At 40.0% G+C, this 21163-nt stretch overlaps 1 protein-coding gene across 5 annotated transcripts in view; it reads right to left on the reverse strand.

Annotated features, from left to right (window-relative positions):
* Window positions 1-693: 693 nt before the first annotated feature.
* Window positions 694-21163, reverse strand: part of PER3 (period circadian regulator 3) — a 66607-nt gene continuing 46137 nt past the window's right edge. For 2 of the 5 annotated variants that reach the window (XM_017856081.1, XM_017856078.1), the window contains exons 17-22: window positions 20124-20354; window positions 19022-19719; window positions 16456-16675; window positions 10729-10909; window positions 9494-9644; window positions 694-3276 (exon numbers count right to left, since the gene is read on the reverse strand). In XM_017856081.1, the coding sequence (XP_017711570.1) occupies window positions 3190-3276; window positions 9494-9644; window positions 10729-10909; window positions 16456-16675; window positions 19022-19719; window positions 20124-20354 (1568 nt within the window). In that variant the 3' untranslated portion in view covers window positions 694-3189. The remainder of the gene's footprint in view (window positions 3277-9493; window positions 9645-10728; window positions 10910-16455; window positions 16676-19021; window positions 19720-20123; window positions 20355-21163) is intronic. The other 3 variants (XM_017856082.1, XM_017856080.1, XM_017856079.1) reach the window with 3 other exon arrangements.

Consider the following 21163-nt stretch of genomic DNA (forward strand, 5'->3'; position numbering starts at 1 on the left):
AAAAAAAAAAAAAAAAAAAAAAAAAAAAAATTCATGTCAAGCACTTAGACCAGCACCTGTCATAGTAGTATACACGCAAAGTATACTGAGCCATTTTTCTTCCTGCTCGTTATTATGATTTTTGTTACAGAAAAGAAAGGTGCAAATGGTCTGAAAGGTGTAAACTTTAAAAAGCTCTGTTGGCTTCAGGATCTTGTTCCCTATTTTAATTTCTAGATTTTGTTGCTACCAGTTACACAGTCCGATCTTGTACACAGGTTCACCCTACAAAATCTGAGAAATTTTGATAACCGACTTTTATAAATTTGGCATTAGAATAAGTATTAAAAATATGTACATTGAAGTGAGGATTAACCCATTTATGCCAGAGGTTGCAAAAAAATTTTTTTTTTTATGAAAAATCAGACCTTGGTGATGACCCTGAGCAGTAGCATATAAATAACTCCCACAAGTTTAGTGTTCCAGTAATGGAACACTAGGTGTAAACGGGCTAAATAAGCCAATACATTTCAAAGTGCCTGCATCTTCATCCTCCACACAGTAGGTGCTCAGACCCACTGGCTAAGGCAAACACAGAATGTGGCTGAGAAAAGCACGGTTAACTAATATGAGGGTCCCTCAATAGATTATAAGAAACAGTTCTAAATGATACAGAAAACACATTTAAAGATCTGTTGACGTAGGGCCGGACAATTTCTCGCGTTTTACATGCACAGAGTTTATTTGTTGTTTTTACTTAAAAAGATACCCAATTGAAATACTAATGATTACAAACAAATTCAGAGTTAATTATAAATTCAGTTGAAACAAAATTTCAGTTTGGATTAAATTTACACTGTGAATTATAATGAAGTTTCACTCAATTGCAAAATGATTTCCATTCACACAGCATCTTGTTTTTCATAAATCGTGACCTCTGACCAAAGAAAACACAGCTTTTTGGGTAACATTCATGTAAACATTAAAGTCTATAATATACATTTTATTACAATTTTCAATAGTCATTAATATAAAAGTTAACAAATCTGAACAACAAAGTTTAAGCTGGGGAGAGCCCCCTCGGGGGGCGGCGGTCAAGCTGCTGAGCCCCCGCTCACCGCCAGCAGCAGGTGCAACCTGTGAGTGCGTGAACGCGTCCACCCACAGGAGGAGCGCTCCTCATGCTCTGACAGTTCTGCCACAAGCACCAGTTTCAAATCAAACCTAGTATAACATGTACTCCACAAAATGTGTACTAAGGCAAAGAAATAAGTACATCTGGATAATACAAATATCCAGAAACAATGGAAAAGAAAGGCTTCTATTAGAGAACATAAGGCTTAGCATATATGAATGCACAATGATCCTGAGAGCTACAGATACCATTTTCATTTACATTAGCAAAAACTGTATTACTACAGAATGTCACTGACAGACAATCTACTGGCTGGTTAATTGTTTCAAATTTGATTCTTTATCAAGCAAAAATATCACACAACCTGATCAACACACAAAGGCTTCAGAAATCACTTAACCATCAAGATGGAGCAGACTATAAGAGCTATTTATAAAACAGGAATATTTGCATGGAACTGCTTAATATTAGAAAATTCCAAGAACTGTCAAAGGCAGCGTTTGAAAACAGTTCTGACATCTTAAGATGGAATTATCATCCAGAAAACCAATACTTCCAAAGGAGATCTGAGCTACGGGGATGGTCACCATGGATAAAAAGGTCGATTTTCCTAATCATTACCAGGATGCATTTACAAAAAGCTGTAAAACTTCAAAAGAGAAAGAGTATTTTCCTAAAAAAAAAACCATAAAAAAACAAAAACAAAAAAGGAAGAAAAAATAAGTTAGTTTGTTGCAAGTTATATAAAGACAAAAGGTTACTATAACCTTCACTTTCTTCTATTTGGTGTCTGATCTGCAGGGGTGTGAATTTCATGTATCCTTCCAAGTTTAAGAAGGAATCAGGGACTTCTCTAAAGAGCACCAGAGAGTGAGCTGATTTATCAAGTAAACAATCCACTCACTTCTTAAAAGACACTGTGAATTCTGTAGAATTCACTGTAGAATTCTGAAATCCCTACTCATATTAGTGATAGCAGGAGGTGATTCTCTACTACAAACACCATAGAAGGCAGTGATTGATGGAGCCTGCAGGGCCCTGTGGGCAAGGACAACTGGACTGCCTGGCTGTTTTCTCCTTTGCAGTCCCCACCACACTTACCCCTGTTCAAGGGCAAACAAAAGGCAGTGCCAATCAGACCCGTGGTAAGGCTGGAGTGACCTCTTTTGTATAAATTGATTGGAAAGAAAGAGTTAACAGTTAGTTTTTGGTAAGAATGAACATTTAAACACAAAAGTATATAAGAATGATACTAGCTTTTACACTACTTGTAAAACTTTTCACAATCATTATTTTAAAAACAAAAACACTGAAAAGGGCAACAGCACTGGTTGAGTAAGAAGCTCTTTCAACATTACACACGCAAATGCTAATGGAAACTCTCACAAGAATTGGCCCATGGTAAGCGGATCGATTTTTAAGATAAGGCCTTCAGAATTTCACTGGAAGGTGGGAAATCAATAGGAAAGGGATCTACAAGGATGAAGGCCAAATCTCAACCCCCAAAACCTGGTTATCACAGATATGCTAATGGACAATATGTGCTAACGTGTTGTGAGAAAACCGGAATGTTTTATCTTAATTATGGAGGGGAACGCCAGGTTGAATGAAGCCTAAACGAATGTACTGCATTCATGGAAACCATTCTGAAAAGTACACAACCTGTAGGTGGGATTTTTTCAAGCACTCTAAGGGGAAAATGACTTACGTAACAGAACAAAATAAATGAGGCTAAGGTTTGGGGCTCATTCTAGCTCTACTTCTAATTATAATTTACTCTGGGTGAATTCTGAAATAAAGATACACATACCTCTTTAGAGGCCATCCAATCTATTTAGCAGACAATTCAACTACAAAAAGAACCTAACTGGCCATTTTAATGTATCAGGAACAAAGAGAAGTAAGATTTTGTATACAATGTCTGCTTCGAAAAGATTATGTGCATTAAAAAATCAAGAAGAAAAAATCTTAACATTCAATGATAACTTCATGGTCATTTAAAAGTCCAGGACTTAAAAAGGTCTGTATGTGTAATGTGTCTTGGAAAGGGTATGAAGGTTCATCCTCACAGTCACTCAACTGCTGTCTTCTGCCAGAGCCTGACTGCAGGATGTGGCCGCACCATCAGCTGAATCCTCATTTTTGCAAGTGACACAGGCCTCCAAAAAAGAACAAAAGCAGGCAAGTTACTTGATGTCAATGTCACTTGAAGAGTTTTAAAACAGTAAAAAGCTGGTCACACGTTTCTAACTCCCCAACTTATTCAAGTCTGAAAATACTCATTATAGTTCATTCTTTATTACAACTATTTTTACTTTTTTTTGAGACAGAGTCTTGCTGTGTTGCCCAGGCTGGATGGAATGCAGTGGTGCGATCTTGGCTCACTGCAACCTCTGCCTCCTAGGTTCAAGTGATTCTCCTGCCTCAGCCTCCCAAGTAGCTGGGACTACAGGTGCCCGCCACCACACCCAGCTAATTTTTGTTTTTTAGTAGAGATGGGGTTTCACTATGTTGGCCAGGCTGGTCTTGAACCCCTGATCTCGTGATCCACCAGCCTTGGCCTCCCAAAGTGCTGGGATTACAGGTAGTAGCCACTGTGCCCAGTCTCATTCTTTATTATTAAAAGGCAAATGACAAATTGTTTAAATACAGTCATGTGCCACATGACATTTCAGTCAACAACAGACTGCATATATGATGGTGGTCTTGTAAGATTATCCTACCACATTTTTTTACGGTATCTTTTCTATGTTTAGATACACAAGTACCACTGTGTGTTACAACCACCTACAGTATTCAGGACAGTAACAGCTGTACAGGTTTGTAGCCTAGGATCAAAAGGCTGTCCCATAGAGCCTAGGAGTGACTGTAGCAAGCTGCTCCACCGAGGTTTGTGTGAGTACACTCTAGGATGCTTGCACAAAACATCCCCATTACTAAGTGGCGCATGGACTGTGCTTTTGTTTAAATTGCTGTGGGCCTCATTTTTCATATACCTGTCTATTTACAACCAGAACAACACTGAAAAAAACAAAGACATTTACAATAACCAGCCCAGCTCCTGCTTTTTGGTAAGACCCTACCCAGCCATTCTTACATGACAGACACTCATTCTTTTCTTTGAAAATGGAGATGGGGAGATTATTCTGAGAAGATGGCAGAGTAGAAGACTAGGACTCTCTCTCCTCACCTAGACAACTCGACTGACAAAATCAGTCCAAGGCAACTATTTGGAACTTGAGTCTATCTGAAGGCCTGCAACTTTCTGGGAAACGCTTAGAGGGTAAGCTGTGGTTGCCTGTGGTCAATTTCAGCTTGAAGCACAACAGCAACTACCCATCCCTGACCCTGGGCAAGGCACGTGTTCCTGGAGCACCTTGCACACAGCTTGTGGGAGTCAGAATGGGCAATAAGGACCCTGTCTTCCAACAATCAGAAAATAAGAATAAACCCTGGGAAAGGGGAGAATCAGGTTTCCAGAATTACGTTATTAGATTCAAATGTCTAGTTTTCAAACAAACAAAAAAAAATCATTAAAGCATACAAAGAAATGCCAAAGTACAGCCCCAGCTTGTCCAACCCCCTGCTGCCCATGGGCCACACGTGGCCCAGGATGGCTCTGAATGTGGCCCAACACAAATTCGTAAACTTTCTTAAAACATTATGAGTTTTTTTTGGTGATTTCTTATTATTTTTTAGCTCATCAACTGTTGTTAGTGTTGGTATACTTTATGTGTGGCCCAAGACAATTCTTCTTCTTACAATGTAGCCCAGGGAAGCCAAAAGATTGGACACCCCTGGTATAGCCCATTCAAAGGGAAAACATAAACCAAAAGGAAAAGTCTCTGAGAAAGATCAGATAAAAGAATTGTGAGACAAAGATTTTAAAACCACTGAAAGATGATCAAAGAACTGGTAGGGCACAGTGGCTCACGCCTGTAATCCCACCATTTTGGAAGGCTGAGGCAGGTGGATGGCTTGAGCCGAGGAGTTCAAGACCAGCCTGGGCAACATAGTGAGGTCCCAGCTCTACAAAAAAAAAATTAGTTAGCCATGGTGGTATACACTTGTAGTCCCAACTACTCGAAAGGATCACTTGAGACCAGGAGGTAGACGCTGCAGTGAGCCATGATCATGCCACTGCACTCCAGCCTGGGTGACAAAGTGAGACTGTCTTTAAAAAAAGAAAAGAAAAGAAAAGCTGGGTGTGGTGGCTTATACCTATAATCGCAGCACCTCGGGTGGCTGAGGCAGGTGGGCTGCTTGAGCTCAAGAGTTCAAGACCAGGCTGGGCAACGTGGCAAAATCCCATCTCTACAAAAATTAAAAAATTTGCTGGGCATGGGTGCTAGATACTCGGGAGGCTGAGGTGGGAGGATTGTTTGAGCCCAGGAGACTGAGGCTGCAGTGAGCCATGATCATGCCACTGCACTCCAGCCTGGGTGACAGAGTGAGACCTTGTCTAAAAAAAAAAAAAAAGAAAGAAAGAAGGCATGGAGAAAAATCAAGAAAACAATGTACAAACAATGTAAATATCAATGAAGAGACAGAAAACCTAAAAAGAAGCCAGAAAGAAATTCCGTAAATAAAAAGTACAAAACTGAAATGAAAAATTCACTAGAGGGATTCAAAAGCAGATTTGAGCAGGCAGAAGAAAGAATACATGTATGAAGACCGGACAACAGCAACTATCAAGTCTGATGAACAGAAAGAAAAAAGACTGAAGAAAAGTCAACAGACCTGGAGGACGTGGGAAACAAGTGGACTAACATAAGTACTACGGGGGCCCCAGAGGAAGAGAAAGGGAAAGAGGCAGAAAGATTATTCAAAAAAAGAATGGCTGAAAACTCCCCAGGTTTGATGAAAAACATGAATGTAAACATCTAAGAGGGTAAATGAACTCCAACTAGGATGTACTCAGAACTCGGAGATCCACACTGTAATTAAATACCATGAAGTCAAAGACAAAGACAATGACAATCTTAAAAGCAGCAAGGGAGGCTAGGTGCAGTGGCTCACGCCTGTAATCCCAGCACTTTGGGAGGCCGACGCGGGCAGATCATGAGGTCAGGAGATCGAGACCATCCTGGCGAACACGGTGAAACCCCGTCTCTACTGAAAATACAAACAAATTAGCTGGGCGTGGTGGCAGGCACCTGTAGTCCCAGCTTCTAGGGAGGCTGAGGCAGGAGAATGGCGTTAACCCGGAAGGCAGTGGAGGCTTGGCAGTGGTGGAGATTGTGGCCACTGCACTCCCAGCCTGGGAGTACAGAGTGAGAGCTCTGTCCTCAAAAAAAAAAAAAAAAAAAAAAAAAGCAAGGGAGAAACAAACCACCACATGGCAGTGAGATTCTCAAGTAAGATTATTCCAAGCAGGTATCTCTATCAGAACTGTGGAGTTCCAGAGGGCAGTGTCCAGTGTATTAAAGTACTTAAAGAAAAAACCTGTCCAACTAAGAAATGCCTTTGGCCTGGCCAAAGTACGGAGAAGTGAAAAAACATCCCAGAAAAATGAACAAAAGGCCAGGAGTTTGATAACCACTAGACCTACCTCCCAAGGAATGGCTATCAAGAATTTTCTGTCCTGCAGGGTTGAAATGAAAGCACACGGACAATAGCGCTTGAAGCTTATGAAGGAAATAAGATTCAGTGAGTAAGTATTACATGATTGCAACAACGATGTCGTAATTCCACTTTTTGTTTTCTAGCCTGATTAAGAAACTAATACATTCAAGAAAGACGAGTAGCTCTACTAAAATCCAGTATTATGGCCGGGCGCGGTGGCCTCAGCCTGTAATCCCCCAGCACTTTGGGAGGCCGAGACGGCGGATCACGTAGGTCAAGAGAATCGATGACCATCCTGGGCTAACACGGTGAAACCGCCCGTCTCACATAAGAAATACAAAAACTTAGCCGGGCGATGTGGCGGGCGCCTGTAGTCCCAGCTAGCCTTGGGAGCTGAGGGCGAGAGAATGGCGTAAACCCCGGGAGGAGGACGCTTGCATGAGCTGAGATCCCGGCCACTGCAACTTCCAGCCTGGGAGACCCAAGAGCAAGACTCGCGTCTCAAAAAAAAAAAAAAAAAAAAAAAAAAACAAAATAAAATCCAGTATTATTTTAGCTTTGATTTGTAATCCCATATTTTGCTTTCTATATAATTTAATAGATTAATGCATAAAAATAATTATGTCTTTGGAAACACAATGTATAAAAACCTAATTTTATAACTTCAGTAATTGAAAGAAGATGGAGATGGAGCTCTATAGAAGCAAAGTTTTTGTAGGAGGTTATCAAAGTTAAGCTGGTATAAATTCAAATTGGAATGATATGTTAGAATGCTAAATGTAATCCCCACGGTTATCACAAAGAAAATAGTTACACAATATACACAACAGGAAATGAGCAGGGCATTACATTTCACTTCAAAAAGCGAACTAAACACAAAATATGACAGTAATGCAGGAAATGAGCGAAAAGTCTTTAAGGCACACAGAAAACAAATAGCAAAATGACACAAGTAAGTCCTTCTTTACCCGTAATTACTTTAAATGTAAATGGGCTAAATTCTCCAAACAAAAGACAGAGATTGACTGAACAGATTTTGAAAAGCACTATTCAGATATATGCTGTCTACTCACTTCAGATGTAGACACAAATAGATTGAAAGTGAAAGGATGTAAAAAGTTACTACATGCAAATAGTAACCAAGAGAGTAGGTGTGTGTATAAGTCAGTCACACCAAGACAAATATTGTATGATTCCACTCATATGAGGTGTGCAGAGTAGTCAAATTCATATGGCTCTCGCCTGTAATCCCAGCACTTTGGGAGGCTGAGGCAGGCAGATCATTTGAGGTCAGGAGTTTGAGACCAGCCTGGCCAACAAGGTGAAACCCCATCTCTACAAAAATTAGATGGGTGTGGTGATGTGCGCCTGCAATCCCAGCTACTCCGGAGGCTGAGGCAGGAGAATGGCTTGAACCCGGGAGGCAGAGGTTGCAGTGAGCCAAGATCACGCCACTGCACTCCAGCCTGGGCAAGAGAGCAAGACTTTGTCTCAAAAAAAAAAAAAAAAAAGAAAAGAAAAAAGAGAAAAGAGAAAAGAGAAAGAAGACCAGTGATCGCAAAGGGTTGGGAGAAGGAGGAATGGGGAAATTATTGTTTAATGGGTATAGAGTTTCAGTTTTGCAAAATGAAGAAAGTTCTGGAGATGGATGGTGGTGATGGTTGCATAATGTGAAGATATTTAATATTCTTGAATTATATACTTAAAAACAGTTCAGAAGGTAAATTTCACGTTATGTGTATTATACCACAATTAAAAGTGTTAATTTTTAAAAACGTGGGTAGTAGGATTTCATTGTCTTGCTTATTTCATAAGCCTTAATATATTTTTTAAAACACCTAACTTTACTCTTTTTTTAAAGTATTTTTACAAACACACACACACACACAAATTATTTGTCTTTTTTGAGACTGGCTGGAATGCAGTGGTGAGATCATAGCTCACTGTAGCTTCAGTTTCCCTGGCTCAAGCAATCTTCCTGCCTCAACCTCCTTAGTAGTTGGGACTATAGGTGCACGGCACCACACCTGGCTAATTTTTTTGATTTTTATTAGAGACGTGTTTGGCTATGTTGCCCAGCGTGGTCTCCAACTCCTGGTCTCCAACTGGCCTCCCGAAGTGCTGGGATTATAGACGTGAGCCACTGGACTAGGCCTACTTGCTTTTGTTTTTAACTTGACTCTTCAGCCTCCCATATCTTGATACTTGTGGGAATAAAGATCTCATTACTAGTACAACCATCACTACCATTACCACAGCTGCCACCAACACTGGTTGGGACCACTGGTAAATCAAAGCTTTACTGTTCAGGCTATTCACAAAAAATCTCATTGAGAAGAACTCATAACAGCAAAAAGACACTTAGGTCCCATTTAAGTTTCTGCTTGGTATGAATACTACCTCTGGTGTGAATCTTACATCTTTTTTTTTTTTTTTTTTTAACTCTTTTCAAACATGCAGACATATTTGAAATACGTAACAAATCACCTATCAAATGCAGTCAATTACACATCAAAGCAGGTGTTTCCACTCTTTATTGTCCCCTAACATTCCAATTGGTAGAAGAAAAAACCACCCGGAGGCAAAAAGACCTGTGTTCAAAATCCAATGAACTGCATGGCCTTGTATTAATTATTTAACATGTGTATACTTTACTTCTTGCTTATTGGTAAAGAGAGAATAATAATACCTACCATAGAGGTAAACTGTGTGGATTAACGTTTTCAGTGGGATCACGCAAGAGCATGACCTATATTAAAACCACCACCTGGCCAAAATACATGAGTATATGACAACCATTATTATTGTGCTTACTTGAATGTCGATTTCTTGAGGGACAGTCTGGCTTTGAATCCAATTATACACCTTGGCCAGCTCCTCTTTTTGCCCATGAGAAAACTGGGGCTGCTGCTGCCTCATAGTTTCTAACTTTTCTAGGTCTTCTTTTAGTACAACTTCTTTAACCCTGAAAACAAACAAACAGAATCATAATAGTCCTGAATAAGACACAGGGTTCTTTTCATGTCATGTAAGAACAGCACTTCTTTTTGGCTGGTAATACACCTTACACTTTCTAATACATGAGGCATACATTAAAAAAAAAAACTAGATCACTTCCTTGTCAAGTTGGTAAAGGCTTTTTTCTTGGTGGAAAATATCTATATGATGTTTTAATGAGGTGTATGGAAGAAAGAGATTTCCCTTAGCTTTTTTCTTTTAGAATAAGGCAAAAAAAATCAAGAGTCTAAAACAAAAGTTCTTGTACTTGTGTGCCATCTTGGAAAGCACCGACTTTGTTTCCTTGTCTCATGATGTGTAAGATCTGTTTAGTCTGGATCTGAATATAGGTGATACTATCACTGCCATCCTTATTTTAAGAAATCATTCATCACTTGACTTCAAATGAATAAATTTGAAAATACATTTCTCAAAGGGAATTTATAAAACATTCAATAATTATTTTGTCTTTAAAAACACATTAAGAAACCATAGGCCAGGTGCAATGACTCACGCCTGTAATCCCAGCACTTTGGGAGGCCAAGGTGGGCAGATCACCTGAGGCCAGGAGTTCAAGATCAACCCGGCCAACATGAGGAAATCCCATCTCTACTAAAAATACAAAAAGTAGCTGGGTGTGGTGGTGCATACCTGTAATCCCAACTACTTGGGAGGCTGAGGCAGGAGAATCTTGAACCTGGGAGGCGGAGGTTGTAGTGAGCTGAGATGACACCATGGCACTCCAGCCTCCAGAGTGAGACTCTGTCACAAACCAACCAACCAACCAACCAACCAGCTAACCAACCAACCAACCAACTCCGTCTCTACTAAAAATACAAAAATTAGCCAGGTGTGGTGGTGCACACCTGTAATCCCAGCTACTAGGGAGGCTGAGGCAGAAGAATCACTTGAACCCAGGAGGTGGAGGTTGCAGTGAGCCAAGATTGCTGAACTGCACTCCAGCTTGGGTGACAGAGAGAGACTCTGTCTCAAAAAAGAAAAAAAGAAACCACAAAAATAAAAAAAGTGGGTCTTCTAAAGTGCTTTCTTACCTCTCAGGTACCTGGTATGTCATGAGAACACACTCAGGTGTCTGCCGTATCATTCTCCAGATGGACTCTTCAGCGACATTAGGAAATGTTTCTTTTTTCTGTACATCCTGAGATTGCTGCTCATTTTGGGTGATTTTAGAATAAACACTACTAGTAAAGTATATACTGCTGTCGCTGCTTCCTGTCAAAAATCAACAACAAATAATTAGATAAGACCTGTCTGACTGATTCGCCAAACTGGCTCTCATTCTTTAAAGACTCTTGCCTCGGACAGTCCTCCTCCTCAGCCAGTCCAACCATTATTTCCGGGAAAGTTCCTCTTCCCTGTGAACAGCCTCCTGGTTCTTTGGTCTTCCTGAGATCTTTTTTTCCATTCCTAATGAGCTATCACTCTCAAGGTTACATACATTGCCCTTTATCATCACCCATAACTGTTCCATCTCCAAAATCATTAACATCTCAGCTGCACTTTCTCATTGGCTTGTTCAATTATTTCAACTATAAATGTGTTAACAGTGTGTTAAGTCTTCCTGTAGTTCCTTAGACTTATTTTTCCCTCTGACTTTTCATAACTGTCAAAATGCCAACTCCGATAAAGCCAATTATTGACTTTGTTCTTACCTAAACCCAAGTAGCCAAATACATAGAGAAAGTCACATACAACAGGGTACAGTGTTTCTACAATAAAAAACTCATCATCACCAACCTCAAATGCACCATTAAAATGCTACAGTTCTCTGGTCATGCACTAACCTACCCCCAGCAATGACTATTTTCAACTTCTCTATTTCCTCCCTCAATCTCACCTATTTTATAAGGAAAAAAGCCATCAGAAAGCAACTTAATCATCTTTATGATACCAAACATACACAATTAATGATATATGTACCCCCTCCTCACCTTCCTCCTCTCACAACAGAGAAACTGTTCATCCCAAGGACCATCCCTTTACGGCTGCTATGAAGCCTTATGGATCATTCCTTTCCTAGCTTGCATTTGACCCTTCTAGATCCTTCTCACTGACTTTGAAGGAATTAAAAATACCAAACAATTTGTCTAATTTTTTAAAAAAAGTATGTACATAAAAAAGTAATAAAAACATTTTCTTCATTAAAAAATATCTTTAGGTTGGGCGTGGTGGCTCACACCTGTAATCCTGGCACTCTGGGAGGCCAAGATGAGAGGATTACTTGAGGCCAGGAGTCTGAAACCAGCCTGGGCAACACAATGAGGTTCCATTTCCATAAAAATAAAAAATTAGCTGAGTGTGGTGGTACATGCTGGTAGTCCCAGCTACTCAGGAGGCTGAGGTTGGAGGATTGCTTGAGCCCAGGAGTTTGAGGCTACAGTGAGCTATGATTGCATCAGTGCACTCTAGCCTGGGTAACAGAGTGAGATCTTGTGTCAAAACAACAACAAAACACGCACACAAAACAACTTTAAGAGGTTATTACTGATTAAAGCAAAAATAATAACAGTGTTATTGTGGGTTTTTTTACACATTAAAATGTATGACAAAAATAGCACAAAAGACAAGGAGGACATGGAAGTACTCTGTCTTAAGGTTCTAATAAATAAAGTGATAGAATAGGTATAATATTTGAAGGTAAACTGTGATAAGTAAAAGATGTGCACTATAAAACCTAGAGCCGGCTGGGCGCGGTGGCTCACACCTGTAATGCCAGCACTTTGGGAGGCCGAGGCGGGCGGATCGCCTGAGGTCAGGAGTTTCAGACTAGCTTGGCCAACATGGTGAAACCCCATCTCTACTAAAAATACAAAAAAATTAGCCAGACGTGGTGGCGCACACCTGTAGTACGGGCTACTTGGGAGGCTGAGGCATAAGAATTGCTTGAACCCGGGAGGTGGAGGGTGTAGTGAGCCGAGATGGCACCACTGCACTCCAGCCTGGGCAACAGAGTCTCAAAGAAAAAAATAAGATAAAATAAAAATGTAAAAAAAGTAAATCCTAGAACAAAAACTTAAAAAAAAAAAAAAAAAGGTATGCTTGAGAAGCCAATACACAATTAACCCAAAAGGAGGAGAGTAGGAGGAAAAAAAGAAAGGGCAGATGAGACAAACAGAAAATTGGTAGCAAGATGAAAGATTTATCTTAAACCTAACCATATCAACATTCACATTAAAGGTAAATAGTCTAGCAAGCATTGCAGTTAAAAGGCTGAGACTGTCACATGAATAAAAGTACCCAACTATATGGTGGTTATAAGACTTACTTTAAATATAAAGACACAGATAAGTTAAAAGTAAAAAGATGGAAAAAATTTACCATGTAAATGCTAATCAAAATAAAGCTGGACTGGATACACTGATATCAGACAAAGCAGACTTCAAAGCAAGACATATTTCAGGATAAAGAGAGTAATTCATCAAGAGAATATAATAACCTTAAGTGTATATGCACTAATAAAAGAGCTTCAAAATACATAAAGCAAAAACTCACTGCACTATAAGAAAAAATAGACAAATTCACATTTATAGCTGGACATATAAGACCTGTATCATAATAACTTATAAAACTGATAGAAAATCATAACAGAAAGTTGGATCAATGTTATCAACCAACTTGATCTAATTTACATTTAATGAACACATGACTCAACAACAGCAGAAAGCATATTCTTTTCAAATGCACATGCAACATTTATCAAGATGGACCAAATTCCGGATCATTACACAATGTCTCGGTCAATTTAAAAAATACAAAACAATGTTCTCTGACTGCATTTAAATTAGCAACAAAATAAAAATATCTAAAAAAAAAAAAATCTCCAAATATTAGGAAATTAAGCCTTTCTAAATAACTGAAAGATCAAATAAGAAAATACAAGTGAAATTAGAAATATTTTAGACTGGCCAGGCACAGTGACATATGCCTGCAGTTCCAGCTACTCAGGAAGCTGAGGCCAGAGGATTGTTAACCCCAGGAGTTTGCGGGTGCAGTGAGCTGGGATCATGCCACTGCACTCCAGCCTGGGCAACAGAGTGAGACCTTGGTTCAAAAAAAAAAAAAACTACTGAAGCTGCATGAAAATAAAAATACAACATACCAAAATTTGAGGGATGCAATGGTTAGAGCACTCAATAGCATTAAATGTTTATACTGGGGGGAAAAAAATCTCAGTTCAAAGACCCAACAAGCTTCTACCTTAAGAAATAAGAAAAAAACAAAAATCCAAAGTAAAGAGAAAAGAAGTAATAAAAATTAGAGCATAGGCTGGATGCAGTGGTTCACGCCTGTAATCCCAGCACTTTGGAAGGCCAAGGCGGGCGAATCATGAGATCAGAAGTTCAAGACCAGCCTGGCCAACATGGTGAAACCCTGTCTCTACTAAAAATGCAAAAAATCAGCCGGGTGTGGTGGCAGGTGCCTGTAATCCCAGCTACTCCGGAGGTTAAGGCAGGAGAATCGCTTGATCCTGGGAGGTGGAGGCTGCAGTGAGCCGAGATCATGCCACTGCACTCCAGCCTGGGCGACAGTGCAAGACTCCGTCTCAGGAAAAAAAAAAAAAAAAAGAGTATAAATCAATAAAATAAAAAAAAACAAAAGCAATAGGCAAAAAACCCCCAATGAGATCAAAAGTTCTTTGAAAAGTTATTAAAATTGATATACAGTCAGATTGAACAGGAAAAATATTAATACCAGCAATAAGAGGGGTACATTACTATAAAACCTATAGACATTACAAGGAAAAGGGAATATTTAAAACTTTATGCAATACATTCAACAAATTAGATAAAACAGATACATTTCTTAAAAGATACAAATTACCAAAGATCACGAAGAAACTGATAACCTGATTAGACCCCTATCTATTAAAGAATTTAAATTTGTTATTAAAATCCTTCTTACCAAGAAAACTCCAGGCCCAGAAAGATTCACAGGTAAATTCCACCAAACATACAAAGAAGAAATAATAGCAGTTCAGCACAAACTCTTCCAGAAAACAGAATAGCAAAGAATAGTTCCTAGCTCATTTTTTGAAGCTAGAATTACTCTGATACCAAAACCAGACAAAGACATTACAAGTAAAGAAAGCGAATGGACCAATAGTCTGCACAGAGATGCAATAACGTGTAACAAAACATTAGGAAGATAATCCAACAATACATAAAAAAGGATAAAAGAGCATGACCAAATGCAAGGTTAATTTATTATCAGAAAACTGATGTACTTCACCATATTAATAGAATACGGGAGGAAAATCACATGATTATCTCAACAGATGCAGAAAAGGCAACTCAGCAGACTAGCAGCAACAGAAGGGAACTTCCTCAATCTGATAAGGGCATTCAAGGAAAACTTACGTTTAACATCATACTTAAGGTGAAACACTGAGTGCTTTCCCCTTCAGATTGTGAACCAGGGAAGTGTCTATTTTCCTATTTCTATTAAACACTTCACTGTGGGTCCTAGCCAGTTCAATGAGGCAAGACAAATAAATAAAGACATACAGACAGAAAAAAAGAAGATTATATTTGCAGATAATAAAGACTATGTAGAAAAGTCCTGCAGAATCTACAAGAGCTACTAAAACTAATAAATGAGTTTAGCAAGACTGCAGAATACGAGTTAAAAACACACAATTTGATTACATTTCTACATGCTAACAACAAACAACTGCAACTTGAAAATTTTAAATGCCATTTACAGTAGCATCAACAATTATAAAATCCTTTGAGATAAATTTAGCAAAACATGTGTAAGAGTTGTAGGCTGAAAACTATAAAACGCGGCTGAGAATAATTAAAGACCTACATAGAGAAATTGTCTTGTGGATCAAAATACTCAGTATCATTAGGAAGATAATTATTCACAAATTGATCATCTACAGATTCAACACAATTTCAATCAAAACACCAGAAGACTTTTTTGTAGAAACTGAGAAATGGAATCTATAATTTATATGGACAAAGGACCTAGAATATTCAAAATCATTTTGAAAAGAAGAATTAAGTTGAAGGACTTACTTCACCAGACTTCAAGACTTACTTGAAAGTTACATTACTCAAGAGTGTGGTATTGGCCTAAAGCTAGCCATACAGATCAGTGGAACAGAAAACAGAATACAGAAATAGACCCACACATATATGGTCAAGTTATTTTCAACGAAGTCGTCATGGCAATTTAATGGGGGAAAGATTAATCCTTTGAACAAACAGGGCAGGAACAATTAGATATCCCAATGTAAAGAAAGGATATTGACCCTTCCTCATACCATACACAAAAATTAACTCAAAACGGATCACAGATCTAAGCTACAAATGCTATTAGGGGTGCGTCTCAACAGCATCATGCTAACTGAAAGAATCCTAATACGAAAGATGGCATGCTGTCTGATTCTATACACAAATCACAGGAAAAGCAAAACTAAAGTGACAGCAAACCAGTGGCTGCCAGGAGACCAAGGGTCAGGGCAGAGATGGACCGGTGAGGGTCACGGAACTTTTTGGGGTGACAGAAATGTTCTATATGGTGATTGTGGTAGTGCTTACACTAAGGTACACATCTGTCAGAACTGTTTGTACCCCTAAAATTGGTGAATTTTATTGTGCATAAATATACCCCAACATACCTGACAAAAAGAAAAAAGGAAAAAGAAAAAAACCTTGTACCTCACATCAGTGCCTGGGGTACACAGTGAGAGCTTATCACATAGTGAATGCCTGGCAATGGAGTTTGAAACATTGGTTGTCCTGATCCACTACCTGATGCTGCAGAACCAGTTCCGGATGGAGATTCGCTGGGAGGTGACCCTGCGGACAGAACACTGGCAGTAGGATGGGATGGAGTCCCGCTGGGAGGCGATCCCATGGACAGTGTGCTGGCAGTAGGATGGGATGGATTCTCCCTGGGAGGTGGCCCCGTGGACAGTGCACCGGTAGTGGCAGGACTGCTTTCACTGCCACTGTTGCCTGTAACACACTGCTAGAAAGTAAGGGCAATGAAAAGACACTTTAATCTTCTTATCACAAAATACAGTAGAGTCCTCCTTTATTCATGGTTTTGTTTTCTGTAGTTTGTTACCCGTGGTCAACCGAGGTCCAAAAATAGTAAATGGAAAATTCCAGAAATAAACAGTTCGTAAGTTGAAAATTGTGAGCCATTCTGGTAGTGTCATAACATTTTGAGTGTCTCATTGTTTCCAGCCTGTGATAAGAATCATCCCTTTATTTTGTGCCTCCACACTGTATGTGCTACCCACTTGTTAGTCACTCAGTAGCCGTCTTGGCTGTCAGATCTACTGTGGTGGTATCGTAGCGCTTGTGTTCAAGTAACACGTATTTTACATAATAATGGCCCCAAAGTGCAAGAGGAGTGATGCCAGCAATTGGGATACGCCAAAGAGAAGTCATAAAGTGCTTCATTTAAGTGAAAAGGTGAAAGTTCTCAAGAAGGAAAGGAAAAACCCCATGTGCTGAGAGTGCTACAATTTTAGGCAAGAATGAATCTTCTGGCCGGGCGCGGTGGCTCAAGCCTGTAATCCCAGCACTTTGGGAGGCCGAGAGGGGCGGATCACGAGGTCAGGAGATCGAGACCATCCTGGCTAACACGGTGAAACCCCATCTCTACTAAAAAATACAAAAAACTAGCCGGGCGAGGTGGCGGGCGCCTGTAGTCCCAGCTACTCGGGAGGCTGAGGCAGGAGAATGGCATAAACCCGGGAGGCGGAGCTTCCAGTGAGCCGAGATCGTACCACTGCACTCCAGCCTGGGCGACAGAGCGAGACTCCGTCTCAAAAAAAAAAAAAAAAAAAAAGAATCTTCTATCCGTGAAACTGTGATGAGTAGATTTTATAACTGTTCTATGTTATTAGTTACTGCTGTTAATCTCTTACTGTTCTTAATTGATAAATTAAACTTTACCATAGGTATGTACAGTATGTATAGAAAAAAACATACTGTATATACGGTTCAGAACTATTCACAGTTTCCAGCATCCACCAGGGGTTTGAAACATATCCCCTGGGTAAGGGAGACTACTGTAACTGGAAGATCTTCAACTTCATATGTTAAACAGAATAAAATTTACATATATAACTAAGAAGTAAAAACTTTCCAGCCTATCCCTAAGAAGTAAGTTCCTTTGTAAGTAATATTAAGGCACTACTACTTTCTCAGTACCTGCTACATGCCAGGCACTGCACAAGTAGTTTTTTTGTCACTCAGCAAATACATACTGAACATTTTATACATTCTAGGCACTGTGTCAAATACGAGGAATATAATAATGAACAAAACAAAGTTCCAGCTCTCTGGGAGCACCCTCTGCATAGGGATAAGTACTATATAAATACATCATTTAGCCCTCAGAGTAAGTTATGAGGAATTCATCTTTCCATTTTCCTAATAAGGAAACAGAGGCAAAGAAAGGTTAAATAACTTGTCTAAGTGAATCTAACTAGTGACCGAGCTGGGATTTGAATCCATGTCTTAATCCATAGCCCAGGCTTTACTCACTGTAATACACTGCCTTGCCTTAGATTTTTAGCAAGCACACTGATACCAGGCTTTCAAAAGTGAGCATATTTTCTTGATTTGTATCACTAGATTTTGAGTATCTGTTAAAGAGGAGTATTATACCTTGAAGGGAAGGTCAAAGAATCTGTGTAAATATTCACACTTGCCTTGGATTCTATACCTAAATATAGCAACATCAGATTCCAAAGTTTAAACTGCTAAATAAACCTGAGAATGGCTTTTAGGTAAAGGGAGGAAAAGTTAAAGGAAGTAGACCCAAAAAGCTTTTGATTTTGAAAAAATGACATGTTTAAGTGTGAAACTATAAACTGGCTACTCTACTGATAATAAAAAAGGTAGCTCCTAACCCTTCATACACACTTGTTGTCCTGCGACTGTGCATGAAGAAGTACAATCGTTAAATTGTCAACATCGCTTATTCCTATCTCACCAGACCATAACCCCGGTTGTAAGTAAACAAATACATATTATAGGCAATGAACACTTAAGCGTAATACGTGGATCGAATTTTAAAGAGCGGAGGGAATCCAGTTCACATGAAAACTTAAAAGCACTTTGGAAAAAACCTCACAAAGTATCTAAGAAACTAGAATATAGATGATTCTTTCGTGTCTACTTTCCAGAGCCAGGCAGATGTGCTTCGTGTTTACACACAATTAGGCTGACAGGCTCGCTCACAGTAGCCATGCGGATTACCTACTGAGGATGTCTGCGCTGAGTCCCAACGTGACCACCTTAACTTTAGTAAGATATTCACTTTCTCACTTGAGCGCTGAAAATGAGCATCACTTACATACTCGGCTTGTGGGCACGTATTCCTTCTCATCTGATCTGGAGATTCAGAGGATCTGGGCATCTCTTCCTGAAGTAAGTTTAACTGCAAGGGCGAGCTGCTTCTCGAAGTAATGAACGGGTGCCCCTCGCTTTGTGCCTCCCACTTTTCCTCCTCTCTTGTGCGGTTGGTTACTGAAGCGGGTGGGTCCACGGCTGGAGTCATTGCTGACGACATTGAGGGTGATATCGCAGAAGAGGCTGTTGCCCCCAGGAATGGACATGGAAAGAACGATGGCGACAACAGAGGGCAGACATGGGGGTCAGGCAGGAAAACGGTCATAAAAGTATCCAAGTAAGGAGAAGAAAAAGCTGGGTAAGGCTGCAGGCCCTTGGACAACGGCTGCCCATGCAGGCCTTCCGGTGCAGTTCCGGGGGTTGCGTATTCTCTTCCGGGACAGGTCGCGGCTGGGAGGGGAAAAGCTGGGATGAGATAAGGGGCCTGGCTGGGCACCACGGCGGCAGGTGGGAAGGTCGGGCCCGAGGTGTGCGGAGAGGAGGCCGTGGAGGGGCAGCAGGGCTGTGCGTTCTGACGCGCTCCCCTGTGGGGACCAGAGCCCGCGTTCGAACTGCTGCTGTCCGGCGGCTCCGGCAGCTTCTTCCTTTTGTGCTTCCCTTTCCTGCAGCCGGCCAACTGCGTCTGCTTGGAAGTATAATCTCCTGGAAGGATAGACACAAATTATGTAAAATTAAACCCAAAAAGAAGAGAAGGATGCCACTTACTGGTAGTTATAAGTAGCTGACAACGAATGTGCATTTGCCAATACTACCCAAATGGCAAAAAGTGGCTCTAAAAATATGAACAAAATTCCGGATAAAACCAGTTGCTATCAAATAAACTTATTTCAGCATCTCTCAATCAGTTTCTCACAAAAAAAGTTTCTCAGATCTAGGATCTAAGAAAGAACCTACATAAATTGTTGATGTAAACAATTGTTTTCGCATCTTTCCATCAGCTTCTTACAAGTGAAACTCCTATTGTTTACTCCTTATCTCCTAGTCCTTAGATATAGTTTGTAACATCTACATAGATTAATGGCATTTATTTTTAAAAACTTATGTACCTTGAAAATATGAATATTTAGCTTTGCTTCTGCTTTCTTGCTGAAGATAGGAGCTGTAGGGGGATGACAGGATCTTTTCTCGGAATTTATCAACATAATTCTGCTCTTCCTTCTGGGTATGGGCTGACAGAACAGCCGCTGTGAGCCCCACATGTTTAAATTCTTCTGAGGTCAAAGGGGCTGGCTGCATGTTCAGAGTCCAGGGCTCACAGACGAGGGTGGCATCCCTGGCTGAGGTGGAAGAAGACATACTTAATTTTAATTCCTATCAATTATTTGTATTGATTTATTTTACTTTTTGTTAACTACCTTTCAATACATTTTACAAACATTATTATAATTGCTGGAATACAAAAAATCATTAGCATAAAAATTCTTGATTTTCTGTCTATATTCTTTGCACAAATGCACATCTTACAGTTGTAATAATCAATATGTACACATTTATTTAAATCTTGCTTTTATTGTAAACAGTTTTCTCCCTGAATTCTTCAAAATTTCTTTTTATCTTTGAATTTATCTTTTAAATAGGTAATCCTGTGGTTCAAAAATCAGCAAGTATTAATAAAGACACGTAGTAGTACATTCTCCTCACCCCGTCCATGCTCTGTCTAGTTCTCATTTGTTACCCCTGCAGAAGACCATTCCGCTGGAGTGCAGTGGCGCCACCTTGCCTCACTGCAACCTCTGCCTCCCGGGTTCAAGTGATTCTGCCTTAGCCTCCTGAGTAGCTGGGACTACAGGTGTGTGCCACACCACGCCTGGCTAAGTTTTGTTTTTATTTTATCTTATTTTATTTTATTTGAGATGGAGTTTTGCTCTTGTTGCCCAGGCTAGAGTGCAATGGTGCAATCTTGGCTCACTGCAACCTCTGCTTCTTGAGTTCAAGTGATTCTCCTGCTTCAGCCTCCCAAGTAGCTGGGATTACAGGCATGTACCGCCACGTCCGGCTAATTTTATATTTTTAGTAGAGACGGGGTTTCACCGTGTCGGCCAGGCTGGTCTCAAACTCTTGACTTCAGGTGATCCACCTGCCTCGG

Source organism: Rhinopithecus bieti, unplaced genomic scaffold (assembly GCF_001698545.2).
Source record: "Rhinopithecus bieti isolate Rb0 unplaced genomic scaffold, ASM169854v2 scaffold_40368, whole genome shotgun sequence".
NCBI classification, from domain to species: domain Eukaryota; kingdom Metazoa; phylum Chordata; class Mammalia; order Primates; family Cercopithecidae; genus Rhinopithecus; species Rhinopithecus bieti.